This window comes from Ahaetulla prasina, chromosome 11, assembly GCF_028640845.1.
Source record: "Ahaetulla prasina isolate Xishuangbanna chromosome 11, ASM2864084v1, whole genome shotgun sequence".
In the NCBI taxonomy this organism is placed as follows: Eukaryota; Metazoa; Chordata; class Lepidosauria; order Squamata; family Colubridae; genus Ahaetulla; species Ahaetulla prasina.
The window spans coordinates 30900669-30916003 of record NC_080549.1 but is presented as its reverse complement, the minus strand read 5'-3'; the positions used below and the strand labels follow the sequence as shown (position 1 = coordinate 30916003).

At 47.6% G+C, this 15335-nt stretch overlaps 2 protein-coding genes across 3 annotated transcripts in view; both read left to right on the top strand.

Annotated features, from left to right (window-relative positions):
* LOC131204986 (uncharacterized) overlaps nucleotides 1–15335 on the top strand; it is a 218388-nt gene that overhangs the window by 70552 nt on the left and 132501 nt on the right. The gene's annotated exons all lie outside the window — the stretch shown is intronic.
* The window catches only part of LOC131183921 (F-box only protein 6-like), a 30117-nt gene that overhangs the window by 1469 nt on the left and 13313 nt on the right, over nucleotides 1–15335 (top strand). For both annotated transcript variants that reach the window (XR_009151872.1, XM_058154698.1), the window contains exons 2-3: nucleotides 340–466; nucleotides 7101–7196. Coding sequence is in view for 1 of the 2 variants with exons in the window: in XM_058154698.1 (XP_058010681.1) it covers nucleotides 340–466; nucleotides 7101–7196 (223 nt within the window). In the remaining variant the exon portion in view is untranslated. The remainder of the gene's footprint in view (nucleotides 1–339; nucleotides 467–7100; nucleotides 7197–15335) is intronic.

Here is a 15335-nt window from a genome sequence, read left to right as displayed (position 1 = left end):
ACTATCAGACCAGTTTTGGATCACTCAAAGGTTGTTTCCCCTGCAGCTCACCTGACCAGCTCTGGTCTGATCCTAGATTAAAGTGAATCAAGGCCAGGATGGAAGACCACCGGGAGATCCAAACAGAGTTGCCAACATGGCTAAGCAAATAAAAAAAAACCCCATCCTGAACTAACCCAATGCAACCAATTCCATAATTCTGCTTCCCGAAAACATTAGCCTATTTTAGGGCATACCTTCCTGGTGGTCTCTTTTCCCTACCTTGAAATGTTTCCAAAGTGCCGAACATCCAACCTACAGTGCCGTCCTCTTCTTTGCGTCTTCTATCTCCCGCCGCAGGAGGCTTTGACGCCTGGGAGAAAGAATCCAAGGGAGGCAACGGCTGGGAAATCGAGCCGCTTCCGGGAAACCACGGGAGAAATTTCCTTCTTCCCCACGTTCAGAAATACTTTGTGACGTCCTACGAGTGAGTAGTGTGACAGCCTGAGATTCCCTGGGCTTTGGCCAGCAGAGGGGATTCCTTGCGGGGTTTCTGACACGCGGATTGACCGTCGTTAAATGGGCTCCTTCAATGGTGGGAATTTCCAACTGAGTTTTTCCCACGGGCACCTTGGAAACTTCAAATCTAAAGTTTTTTTTATTATTTTTTATTTTATTTTATACTTATGATTTATATTGATATATTGACCATCAATTGTGTTGTAATCAATTGTACCTTGATGAACGTATCTTTTCTTTTATGTACACTGAGAGCATATGCACCAAGACAAATTCCTTGTGTGTCCAATCACACTTGGCCAATAAAAAAATAAAAATTCTAAAAAAAAAATTCTACTAGCCGATAACCCGCTGTTGCCCGGATATTTATTAGACGTCGAAGCGTTTGTCTGACAGGGAGCCATTGGAAGGGGCCTCTCTTCCCCCTGCTCCCATGCCTATCATCCCTGCCCTAACCCTAACCCTTCCCCCTCCCGTGCGCTTCTCTTTCCTGCCTTTTCTACAATCTTGGCACTTTGCCCCAAATCCACCAGGGGGCGCCTTCTGCCAAGAGAAGGGAACGTCAGGCACTTCCCCATTAGCACTCACTCTCCTTAACAGCCCAGGTATTCCAGAGTTATGCTGGAACACACAGGCAGACACACCCACACCCACACCCACACACACCCCGGAGAGATGTTAGGGGTGTCTTACCCCCACACTATTGGGAGCCATTGGGAGGAGCCTTTCTTCCCTCTACTCCCCTACTCCCATGTCCACCCTCCATGCTCTCTCCCTTCCCCCTCCCACGCGCTCCTCTTCCTGGCACTTTGCCCCAAATTCATCAGGCACTTCACCATTGGTCCACTGGAGGGCAGACGTCATGGCTGGCTTTCCAGAGGGAGTTGCGAAGGAACTGACATTCCGCTCTAGAATGCACTCGTTCTCCTCAGTGGCCACAACGGCGTTCCACAGTTCCACACACACACACCAAAGCTGTGTCACACCCCCCCCCCCCCCGAGTATTTGTTTCCAGAGGGTAAGTCATCTGTGTACTAAGTTTGGTTGAAATTGCTTGAGCCGTTCCAGAGTTATGCTGGAACAATTATACATACATACATCCTTTTATATACATATATATATGTATATATATATATATGTATATATATATATATATCACACATTGCTCCCAGAAGCACGAAGCTGAAGCCTGAAGATGACGAATGAGACTTCGTCGAAACGTCGCCAAGACACTTCCAATTTTACACGGGAGAAAACCCGAACAACCAAAGACCTATATACAAACACCCGTGAAAACCTCAGAAAACATATATATATATATATATATGATTATATTATATATTATTTTATATCTATTTTTTATTATTTTATTATCATTTTATTATTTATTGGGTGCTCATCTTATCACAGGGAGACTCTAGGCGGCTTACACCATTAACAAAATAAAACCATATAAAAATACTACAGGGAATCTTCAGTTTACAACATTTCGTTTACTGACCGTTTGAAATTGCGACGACATTAAAAAAACATGACTGATGACCACTTTTCACACTTACGACGGCTGCAGCATCCCCAGGGTCATGTGATCAAAGTTTAGGTGCTTAGCAACTGACTCATATTTACGACGGTCGCAGTGTCCCGGGGTGACGCAATCCCCTTTTCCAACCTTCTGAGAAGCAAAGTCCATGGGGAAAGCAGGATTCACTTAACAACCATGCGACTAACAACTGCAGGGATTCGCTTAACGACTGTGGCAAGGAAGGTCATAAAATGGGGCAAAATGCACTTGCTAAGCTGTCTCACTTAGCAACAGAAATGTTGGGCTCCATTGTGGTCGGAATTCGAGGACTGCCTGTACAAAAATCCCAGTAGTTCTCGACTTATGATTTAGGATAATTGCGCCTAAAATTTATGTTGCTAAGTGAGGCAGCTGCTAAGCGAATTTTGTCTCGCTTTACGACTTTTCTTGCCACATTTGTTACGTGAATCACTGCAGCTGTTAAATTCGTAACATGGTTGTTAAGCGAATCCGGGGTCACGCGATCCCCTTTTGCGACCTTCTGACAAGCAAAGTCCAAGGGGATTCACTTAACAACCATGTTAACTAACTTAACAACTGCCAGACTTGCTTAATGACTGTGGCAAGGAAGGTCATAAAGTAGGGCAAAATGCACTTAAAAGCTGTCTCACTTAGCAACAGAAATGTTGGGCTCCATTGTGGTCGGAATTTGAGGACAAAAATCCCAGTAGTTCTCGACGTACGACTGAGGACAATTGAGCCCAGAATTTATGTTGCTGAGATACTTGTGAAGCGAGTTTTGTCCTGTTTTACGACTTGCCACATTTGTTAAGTTGAATCACTGCAGCTGTTAAATTAGTAACAGGGTGTTAAGTGAATCCGGTTTCCCCATTTGCGGGTCAGAAGGCTCATAAATACGAACCAGTTGCTCAACATCTGAATATAAATTATTCATACATTTAAATTTACATTTACATTTAAATTCATACATTTAAATGTAAATTGGGATGCTGTAGCCATCGTAAGTGTGAAAAATGGTTATAAGTCACTTTTTGGGTGGTGGTGTAACTCCAAACGGTCACTAAACGAATTGAGGACTACCCGAATTTAATCACAGGTTGTAACTTTGGATCCTGCCTCTTTTATTTAAAATCTTTCTTTCTCTCTCTCTCTTTCTATTTTGTTGCAGGCTATGCTTTCCCCATCCATTATAAAATGGTTATAAGTCCCCCTTTTTTCAGTGTTGTAACTTTAAACAGTCGCTAAGTAAACTGTCGTAAGTTGAGGACTACCTGCATAAAAATAGAAATACAATAGCTAAAAGATGAGGGCGTGAGTAGGATGGGGGGGAGGAGGCAGGGGTGCGGGTTCTACTTACCTTTACTACCGGTTCTCAATGGGGCCGCGCGCAGAAGCTTCCTGATGACGTCCGGGTCAGTGGGTGGAGCCTCCCGCCGGTTTTACTAACCGGGGGCAACCCACCACTGGGGGGAGGCAGGGGTGAAATGCTCCCAGTTCGGACCAGATCGCCCGATCTGGTACCGATGGCGGCGGGTGGTTCAGAGAACCGGTAGCAAAAATCCCTGCCAACCCCCCCCCCATGCCCAGCTGAGCCACACGATCATCAAATGCTTTTTTTTTTACTTTTTTTACTTTCACCAAAGAGGTTGTAGAAAAAAATGCTTTTAAAAGGCTCTGACGATCCCAGCTGAGTTGCCTGATTGTCAAAGGCTTTTTTTTCTTTTAAAGGCAAAAAAATGCTTTTAAAAGCAAACAAAAGCCTCTGACGATCAGGCAACTCAGCTGGGACTGTCAGAGCCTTTTAAAAGCATTTTTTTACAATCTCTGGCCAAAGAGGTTGTAGAAAAAATGCTTTTAAAAATAAAAAACAAAAAAAGTTGGCCAACACCCAGCCAGTCACATTAGCCCCCCCACCAAGCCACACCCACAGAACCGGTACTAACAAATTTTACATTTCACCCCGGGGGGGGAGGGGTTATTAATCAACCACCCCTTTTCAGCCATCGCTGTTCAAAAAAGTGCAGATTTTCCCAGGAAGGGGCTTTCGAGTAGTATCCCTACCCTGCTCAAAATTACTCGACAAGCCATTTTAACAACGATTCATGGTTTGTGTGCTGCCTGGAGGCTTGTAACAAAGAGTGGGTGGCGCTTTCGCCTCACATTCAGGTAGAGACAGAGATTTAAGAAATATAAAAAAATTAAGATATAAGATTTAAGATATAAGAAATAATTACATCTCTACAGAAATAGAGCACAACAATGATGAAAATCATCTTGAATGTATTTGGGTCAATATAAAAGGGGTGAAAAACGATATTGCCATAGGTCTATACTATAGGCCACCCAACCAAACAGAGGAAGTAGATGAACTTTTTGCTAGTCAGCTAACTAAGGTATGTAGGAAGCACATCACAGTAGTAATGGGGGATTTTAACTACCCTGACATCAACTGGGAAACAAACTCTGCACCAAGTGGAAGATCAAACAGGTTCCTAACAAACCTAGCAGACAACTTTGTTTCCCAAAAAATAGAGAAGGCAACAAGGGGATCAACCATACTGGACTTAATTCTCACTAACAGAGATGAAATGATAGAAGGTGTTGAAGCTACAGGAACCTTGGGGGCAAGTGACCACGCAATATTGGAATTCGACATTAAGCAAATACAAGTAATAGAACAAAGTCAAACTAGAGTCTTGGACTTTAAGAGAGCTAATTTCAATAAACTTAGAGAGAGCTTGAGAAGGATTCAATGGATGAGAATCCTCGGGGGAAACGACTCAAGAAGCTTGGGAAATTTTGAAAAGTGAGATTATAAAAGCGCAGTCTAACACAATACCAATGAAGAAGAAAAATAATAGATCTCAAAAGAAACCAGCATGGCTGCATAAAGAACTGTCTGATAAATTGTGTGTGAGAGAGTAAAGGACAAATATAAAAATTGGAAAGAGGAACAAATAACTAAGGCAGAATATCAGCAACAGCCCGAGCCTGTAAAGATGAAGTGAGGAAAGCTAAGGCTCACAATGAACAAAGGCTAGCGACAAAAGTAACACATACCAAAAAAATCTTCTTCCAATATGTTAAAAACAAGAAAAAAGTCATGGAACCAATTGGTCCATTGCTGGGAGAAAGTGACAAGAAGATGACAAACAACAGGGAGAAAGCAGAACTACTTAACGCATTTTTTGCATTTGTCTTTACACAAAAGGAAAAACAATCCAACCTATCAAAACAGCACTACAAAAACAGATTAGAAACACAAGTTAAAATAGGGAAGAAAATGGTAAGTGAACACCTGTCTACCCTAGACGAGTTCAAATCACCAGGACCGGATGGATTACACCCCAAGGTTCTGAAGGAACTGGCAGACGTGATCTCAGAACCACTGAACTATATCTTTCAAAGATCCTGGAGCACAGGGAGCTGCCAGAGGACTGGAAAAGAGCTGATGTAGTTCCCATCTTCAAAAAGGAAAAAACAGATCCAGGAAACTACAGACCTATCAGTCTGACCTCAATACCAGGAAGATTCTGGAAAAGATAATCAAGCAACGAATCACCGAACACCTAGAAGCAAACAAAGTAATAACCAAAAGCCAACATGGGTTTGTCAAAACAGATCATGCCAGACTAATCTTATCGCATTCTTTGACAAAATGACAAAATTAGTAGACCAGAGGAATGCTGTTGATATAATTTACTTGGACTTCAGTAAAGCATTTGATAAAGTAGACCATAACCTACTACTAGATAAAGTAGAAAATGTGGGTTAGACAGCACCACCACCAGATGGATTCGTAATTGGCTGACCAACGCACTCAACGTGTAGTCCTCAACGGAACTACATCCACATGGAGGGAAGTATGCAGTGGAGTACCCCAAGGCTCTGTTTTAGGCCCAGTACTCTTCAACATCTTCATCAATGACTTGGACGAGGGGATAGATGGGGAACTCATCAAATTTGCAGATGACACCAAGCTGGCAGGAATAGCCAACACTCCAGAAGATAGGCTCAAGTTACAGAAAGATCTTGACAGACTTGAACATTGGGCGCTATCTAACAAAATGAAATTCAACAGTGAAAAAAGTAAGGTTCTACATTTAGGCCAAAAAAACAAAATGCACCAGTACCGTATATGTGGTACCTTGCTCAATAGTAGTACCTGTGAGAGGGATCTTGGAGTCCTAGTGGATAACCATCTAGATATGAGCCAGCAGTGTGCAGCAGCTGTTAAAAAAGCCAACACAGTTCTGGGCTGCATAAACAGAGGGATAGAATCAAGATCACGTGAAGTGCTAGTACCACTTTATAATGCCTTGGTAAGGCCACACTTGGAATATTGCATCCAGTTTTGGTCGCCACGATGTAAAAAAGATGTTGAGACTCTAGAAAGAGTGCAGAGAAGAGCAACAAAGATGATTAGGGGACTGGAGGATAAAACATATGAAGAACGGTTGCAGGAACTGGGTATGTCTAGTTTAATAAAAAGAAGGACTAGGGGAGACATGATAGCTGTGTTCCAATATCTCAGGGGCTGCCACAAAGAAGAGGGAGTCGGGCTGTTCTCCAAAGCACCTGAGGGTAGAACAAGAAGCAATGGGTGGAAACTGATCAAAGAAAGAAGCAACTTAGAACTAAGGAGAAATTTCCTGACAGTTAGAACAATTAATAAGTGGAACGACTTGCCTGCAGAAGTTGTGAATGCTCCAACACTGGAAGCTTTTAAGAAAATGTTGGATAACCATCTGACTGAGATGGTGTAGGGTTTCCTGCCTGGGCAGGGGGTTGGACTAGAAAGCCTCCAAGGTCCCTTCCAACTCTGTTGTTATGTTATGTTATGTTATGTTATATTATGTTATTTCTCTTTCTCCGTACCTTGAGAATATATCTGCTGAATAGAACTCCGCATTGGGGACAGGAAGGGCATCCGGCCAGTAAAACACTCAGCTCCATTCAGATGCCCGGACTCCACCCCAATGCAAGGGATTATGGGATCATTAAAAAGAAGATGAGGATGGAGGCTTGTAACAACCGGTGGTTTTCTCTTCCTTGCCAGTTCATGCATGAAGAGGCAGCTGATCACCTTACGGGATCACGGCTACTGGGACCGGTTGATGGACGAAGCCCGGCCTGATATCGTGGTGAGCGACTGGTGAGTGGCAGGGAGGAAAGGTGGGCGGACGGATGGACAGACGTGGGAAACACAAGCCCTGAGGTGATGTTTGACAGCGCCAAACCAACGGTTCCTTCAAAGCAGGAGGCGCAATACAGGTAGTCCTCGCCTTACGACCACGATGGAGCCCAAAATTTCCATTGTTAAGCAAGACGTTTGCTAAGTGAGTTTGGCCCCATTTTACGACCTTTGTTGCCACTGTCATTAAGTGAATCACTGCAGTTGATAAGTTAGTAACCCAGCTGTTGGACTTTGCTTGTCAGGTCGTAAAAGGGGATCACATGACCCCCCCCCGGCACTGTATGACCGTCATAAATATGAGGCTCTTGCCAAGCATCCAGATTTTGATCACATGACCATGTGGACGGTTGTGTGAAAAACGGTCGTAAGTCACTTTTTTCAGTGCCGTGGTAAATTTGAACGGTCACTAAATGAACGGTTGTAAGTCAAGGACTACCTGTTTTATGACAACTTTGTTCTCCTTGCTTTCACACAGAAAGACTATATATGTAAGTTCTCGACTTACAACTGTTCGTTTAGTGACCATTCAATGTTACCACAGCACTGAAAAAAAGCGACTTATGACCATTTTTCACACTTACGACCGTCCTGGCGATCATGTGATCAAAATTCAAACACTTAGCAACTGGCTCATATTTACGACGGTCACATTGTCCCGGGGTGACGCGACCCCCTTTTGCGACCTTCTAACAAGCAAAGTCCAAGGGAAAAGCCGGATTCACTTAACAACCGTGTGACTAACTTAACAACTGCCAGGATTCGCTTAACGACTGTGGCAAGGAAAGTCGTAAAGTGGAGCAAAATGCACTTAACAGCTGTCTCACTTAGCAACTTGTGGTCGGAAGTTGAGGACAAAAATACAGGTAGTTTTCGATGAACGCTTAGGACAATTGAGCCCAGAATTTGTCGCTAAATGAGACAGCTGCTAAGCGAGGAACAAGATTGCTCTAAACCCGGGAATTATAGGCCGATCTCACTTTTAAATAATGACTATAAGATTTTTGTTAAAATAATAGCAAATAGATTAATGTTAGTTTTACAACAAAGAATTCATACTGATCAATCTGGTTTTATAAAAGGGAGGCAGATGAGGAATAATGTTAGACAGATTATTAATATATTGGAATATCTGGAAAAGAAGAATACTTCAGCAGCACTTATTTTTTTGGATGCGGAGAAGGCCTTTGATCGATTGCATTGGGATTTTTTTATTTAAATTAATAGAGAAGATGCAATTTGGAGATTGCTTTGTTAGAATAATTAAAACGATTTATGGAGAGCAAACAGCTCAGATTATAATAAATGGTAGTCTGACAGAAGTTATTAAGATTGCGAAAGAAACGAGACAGGGATGTCCTTTACCACCACTATTGTTTGTTTTGACTCTGGAACCATTATTGGATAAAATACGAGAATTAATGAAAATAGAGGGAATTAAGATTAGACAATATGAGTACAAAGTTAGAGCTTTTGCAGACGACTTAGTGGTTACTTTAACAAATCCTATAAATTCAAGTATACAGTATCTTTGTTGGAAACGATTGATAAATACGGAAAGGTACCAGGATTTAAATTAGTCACATGGTTGTTGCGGGAATCCGGGCTCACACGATCCCGTTTTGCGACCTTCTGACAAGCAATGTCAGCAAGGAGGCTGGATTCGCATAGCAACCATGGGATTAATTTAACAACTGGAGAGATTCACTTAACAACGGTGGCCAGAGGACTCATCAAAGGGGGCCAAACCCCACAAACTAAAGGAAGAGGGAATGGAATTAGAATCTACAAATACAGTCCAAATTCTTGAAAGATAAAAAAGAAAAGGACATAAAGTCAGAACTATCAGAGTTGGATAAAATTTTACTAAATACGGAGAAAAAGGTCATAGGGAAACTATATAGGTATCTATTAGAACAAGATATGTATGAAGAACAAATCAAGGAGAATATGATAACCTGGGGCAGATGCTTCGGGTACAGTATTGATGTGGATAAGTGGTTAAATTTATGGGGGGAAAAAATATTAAAATTATATTGGCGGCTGCCTACAAAGAAAACCTGAATAAAATGTTTCACAGGTGGCATATCCCACCTACAAGATTGGCAAAGATTAGTAAAAAATATTCTCCAATTTGCTGGAAATGTGAAATGGAATTAGGAACATATTACCATATGTGGTGGGAACATTATGCGCATGCCCAAGATGGTGCTGCGGAGCTGAAGACGGTGCGGCGGATGGCGGCCTTTCCGGCAGGTCTGAGCCAGGGAACTGATTTTTAGATCTCTTCGGTCCCTGGCCCGGCTAGTGGAACTCCCCCTCTGCCCGGGGGAGTGTGACCGGGAGCGAAGCGAAGCCGGGGGGAGTGGTGAGCAGCGGCGAGCAGCCTGGCCGGCCGGGCTGAGAATAGCAACGGCAGCGGCCGGGGAGTTAACGGGGTGGCGCCTCCGGATGGCATTTTTTTTTTTTTTTAATTAAATTTTTATACCGCCCTTCTCCCAAAGGACTCAGGGCGGTGTACAGCCAAAGTAAAAACAAAGATATATACAGTTTAAAACAACAATTAAAAAGAGCAAATTTTAAAGGCCGATTATTAAAATTTAAATTAAAAAGTTAAAAAATATTAAAAACCCAATTAAAATACATCACTAATTATGCCAGTCCCGCTTTAATGAATAAATATGTTTTGAGCTCACGACGGAAGGTCCAAGATCGGGCACTTGACGAGACCGGGGAAGTTCATTCCAGAGCCACTGCCCCACAGAGAAGGCCCTACTCCTGGGGCCGCCAGCCGACACTGTTTGGCGGACGGCACTGAGGAGACCCTCTGCGCGCACGGGTCGGTGGGAGGCAAAGGTAACAGCAGGCGGTCTCGTACCCGGGTCCTAAGCCATGGAGCGCTTTAAAGATAGTTACCAAAATCTTGAAGCGCACCGAAAGACCACAGGAAGCCAGTGCAAGCTACGGAGCAGCGATGTCACGGGGAGCCACGAGCTCCTCACATTACCGCGAGCCGCATTCTGACTAGCTGCAGCCTCCGGGTGCACCTCAAGGCAGCCCCATGTAGAGAGCATTGCAATAATCCAGCCTAGACGTAACCAGAGCGTGAGTGACCGTGCATAAGGCATCCCGCAACTGGCGAACCAGGCGAACCTGGTAAAGGCCTCCTGGCGACGCCGCCAGGTGTTCATCAAAAGACAGCCGTCCAGGAGGACACCCAAGTTGCGAACCGCCCTTTGGGGTTACTAACCGCTTCAACAGTCAGCCGCGGATGCAGCTGACTGTACGATGATACCGGCATCCACAGCCACTCCATCTTGGAGGATTGAGTTGAGTTTGTTTCTCCCCATCAGACCCGCATAGCTTCCAGGCACCGGGACAGCACTGACCGCTTCGCTGGGTGGTCCGGGTGGCACAGCTGAGTATCATCAGCGTACAGATGATAACTCACCCGAAACCACTGATGACCTCACCCAGCGGCTTCATATAGATGTTGAACAGGGTGGGCGAGAATCGACCCTGAGGCACCCACAAGTGAGGCGCCGAGACGACCTCTGCCCTCGTGTCAACACCGTCTGCATCGGTCAGAGATGAGGAGAACCACCGATAACGGTGCCCCCATCCCAATCCCTCCAACCGGCGCAGCAGGATACCATGGTCGATGGTACAAAGCCGCTGAGAGATCTAATAGGACCAAGGCAGAGAGCAACCTGTCCCTGGCCCTCCAGAGGTCATCCACCAACGCGACCAAAGCCGTCTCCATTTATAACGGGTGGTCGGACTGAACGGGTCCAGATAGACAGCCTCCAGGTGCCGGGAGCTGCCATGCAACCACACTCTCAACAACCTTCGCCCACAAAGCGAAGGTTGAGACTGGACGATAATTACTCAAAATAGCTGGGTCCAGGAAGGCTTCTTGAGGAGAGGTTCACCACTGCCTCCTTCAAGGCGGCGGGAAAACCCTTCCATCAAAGAAGCATTTATAATCCCTGAGCCAGCCTGTCACTTCCTGAGCAGCCAGCACTAACCAGGAAGGGCACGGGTCCAGTAAACATGTAGTTGCATGTAACCTCCCCAGCAACCTGTCCATGTCCTCGGGAGCCACAGAATCAAACTCATCCCAAATAACCTCAACAAGACGTGTCTCTGTCGTCCCGACTGGATCATCGCAATCTTGGTCCAAACTATCCGAAGCTGAACGATTTTATCGTATAGATAACCGTTAAACTCCTCAGCTCGTCCCTGTGGGTCATCCCGTCCCTCTTGATGGAGGAGGAACGGGTCACCAAACAGGGCGGCCGGGCGGTTATCTGCCGATGCAATGAGGGTGGAACGAGAGACGCCGCCTCCTCATTGCCACCAGGTAGGTCCTAGTAAAGGACCTCACTAGTGTCCGATCAGCCTCGAACGCTAGACCTCCAAACACTCCAGGCGTCTTCTCGGCGTTTCATCTCTCTCAGCTCCTCGGAAAACCAGGGAGCCAATTGAGATCACGCCGGGTCAGAGGTCGCAGCGCGCGACACGTCCAAAGCCCAGCCGCTGCCCGTTCCAGGCCGCAACCAGTTCTTCAGTCGTGCCGTGGGTAAGATCCTCAGGAAGCGCTGCCCGCCAGAACCTCTCCGGGTCCATCAGGCGCCAGACGGAACCAACGCATTGGCTCGCCTCCCCTGCGGTGGTGAGCGGTCTGAAAGTCTAGGCGAAGAAGAAAATGATCTGACCATGACACCGGTTCTTTCACTAAATCTCCAAATCCAGATCATTTACCCACTGACCAGAGATAAAAATCAAGTCTAGCGCCTCCCCAATGTGTGTAGGGCCATCAGTTACTTGAATCAGGTCCAAGGTCATGGAGGCCTGGAACTCCTGAACCACCGTCGACGACAAGCGGCAGATGGCAGGTTGAAATCCCCAAGACCAGTAGTCTGGGGATCTCCACCGCCACGCCAGCAAGCACCTCTAGCAGTTCAGGTAGGGCTGTAGTCACGCAGCAAGGAGCCAGGCACGTGATCAACAGCCCCATCTGATTCGTGGCCCCACTTCACAGGAGGGATTCACAGCCAGCTATCTGAGGAACAGTGGACTCCTCGGCTCCAGACTTTCTTTAATCACAACCGCCACCCCTATCTTGGGTCCTCGGCTGATGGAATGCACGAAACCCAGAGGGCACAGTTCGACCAGGGTACACCTTCTGTGCCCAACCAGGTCTCCGTAATGCCCATAAGGTCCGCGGACTCCTCTGAATAAGATCACAAATCAGAGCCTTGTTAACCACGGACCGGCATTGCAAAGCATCAGCCTAAGACCCAAGCTCTGAGGGTCTTGACCATCCGGGAACGAGTGAGGACTGGGGGCGGAGCACGTGATCGCTTTTAAACATCGAACACGTGCTCCCAAAAGCGACCGGCCCCTGCCTCCGCCATATCTGCCCCCCCCACTCACCGTACAGATGGGATAATGTTCTCCGCTCTGTACAATCCCCTCCCCCCCGTCTTCGGACCAAGTGAAATCTGGTCTGAAGGCAGGGGGGGAGGGGTTTGTTCCAGGGCTAGAGGGTGGTTCAATCTGTACGGTAAGTGGGAGAGGCAGATATGGCGGAGGGGGGGGCGTATCGAGTGTGGGGAGCACGTGCTCGATGTCTGAAAGCGATCACGTGCTCCGGGCCCTTAGTCCCTACCCGTTCCTCGGGCGGCCGTGATCCTCAGAGCCTGGATCTTCGGTTGATGTTATGTAATGCCCGGTCCGTGGTAAATAAAGCCCCCTTGATTTGCGATCTTATTCAGGGGGAGTCCGCGGACCTTATGGGCATTACGGAGACCTGGTTGGGGCCAGAGGGGGGGGTTCCCCTCGTCGAACTGTGCCCCCCAGGTTTCCGAGCATTCCATCAGCCGAGGGCCCAGGGTAGGGGTGGAGGGGTGGCGGTTGTCATTAAGGAAGATCTAGAGCCGAGGGAGGCCACTGTTCCTCAGATTGCCGGCTGTGAATCCCTCTATGTGAGGTGGGGCCATAGGAATCAGTTGGGCTTGCTGATCACGTACTGGCTCCTTGCTGCGTGACCACAGCCCTGCCCGAGCTGTTGAGTTATTTGCCACTGTGGCAGTTGAGACCCCCAGACTTATAGTCATGGGGGATTTCAACTTGCCATCAGTTGGCTTATTATCGACTACAGCTCGGGAGTTCCAGGCTTCCATGACGGCCTTGGACCTGATTCGAGTAAATGATGGCCCTACGCACATGGGGGGAGGCACGCTGGATCTGATTTATATCTCTGGTCAGTGGTTAAATGATCTGATACTAGACGATTTAGTAACAGAACCAATGTCATGGTCCGATCATTTTCTCCTTCACCTAGACTTCCGAACCGCCACCCACCATCGCAGGGAGACGGAACTCACACGTTGGTTCCGTCCCAGGCGCCTGATGGACCCTGAGAGGTTCCTGACGGAGCTTGGGCCATTCCTGAGGATCTGGCCCACGGCACGACTGAGGAACTAGTTGCGGCCTGGGAACAGGCCGCGCTGGGGCCTTGGACCGTGTCGTGCCTTTGCGCCTCTGACCCGCGCAGATCTCGTCCGCCCCTTGGTTCTCCGAGGGGCTGAGGGAGATGAAACGCCGGAGAAGACGCCTAGAGAGTACTTGGAGGTCCAGTCGTTCTGAAGTTGATCGACACTAGTTAGGTCCTATTCTAGACCTACCTAGTGGCAATGAGGGAGGCGAGGCGCCACGCCCACCCTCATTGCGCCGGCAGATAACCGCCGCCCCAGCGGGTGACCCGCCTCCTTCATCAGGAGGTGCGGGATGACCCTTTACAGGGGCGTGCCGAGGAGTTTAGTGGTTATCTATACGACAAAATCGCTCAGCTCCGGGATGGTCTGGACCGAAATTGGGATGATCCAAGCGAGGGAGAGGAGGCACGCCTTGTTGAGTCTGTTTGGGATGAGTTTGACCCTGTGGCTCCGAGGACGGGGAGAGGTTGTTGGGGAGGCCCCACGCCACCACATGTTTACGGGACCCGTGTCCCTCCTGGCTGGTGCTGGCCCCTCAGGAGGTGACACGAGGCTGGCTCCAGAGGATTACAAATGCTTCTTTGTTGGAAGGGTTTTCCTGCCGCCTTGAAAGAGGCGGTGGTGAGACCCTCCTTAAGAAGCCCTCTTTGGACCCGGCTATTTTGGGAAATTATCGGTTAGTCTCCAACCTTCGCTTTGTTGCGAAGGTTGTAGAGAGTGCTGTGGCGTCAGCTACCCCAATACCTGGAAGAATCCGTCTATCTAGACCTGCTCCAGTCCGCTTCCGACCCGCCACAGCACGGAGACAGCTTTGGTCGCATTGGTGGATGATCTCTGAGGGCCAGGGACAGGGTTATTCCTCTGCCCTGGTCCTATTAGACCTCTCAGCGGCTTTTGATACCATCGACTATGGTATCTGCTGCGCCGGTTGGGGGATTGGGAGTGAGGCACCGCTTATCGGTGGTTCTCCTCCTATCTCTCCGACCGTCGCAGACGGTGTTGACAGGGGGCAGAGGTCGACCGCGAGGGCCCTCACTTGTGGGTGCCGCAGGGGTCGATTCTCTCGCCTTCTGTTCAACATCTACATGAAGCCGTTGGGTGAGATCATCAGTGGCTTTGGGGTGAAGTACCATCAGTACGCTGATGACACTCAGCTGTACTTCTCCACCCCAGGTCACCCCAATGAAGTTGTTGAAGTGTTGTCCCGGTGCTTGGAAGCCGACGGGTCTGGATGGGGAGAAACAGGCTCAAGCTCAATCCTCCAAGACGGAGTGGCTGTGGATGCCGGCATCTCGATTCAGTCAGCTGCATCCGCAGCTGACTGTTGGAGCAGTTATTGGCCCCAAAGGATAGGGTGCGCAACTTAGGTGTCCTCCTGGATGAGCGGCTGTCGTTTGAAGATCATTTGACGGCCGTCTCCAGGGGGCCTTCCACCAGGTCCGCCTGGTTCGCAGTTGCGCCTTCCTTGATCGGGATGCCTTGTGCACAGTCACTCACGCTCGTTACCTCTCGCTTGGATTATTGTAATGCTCTACATGGGGCTCCCTTGAAGTGCACTCAAGGCTTCAGTTAGTCCAGAATGCAGCTGCGCGGGTGA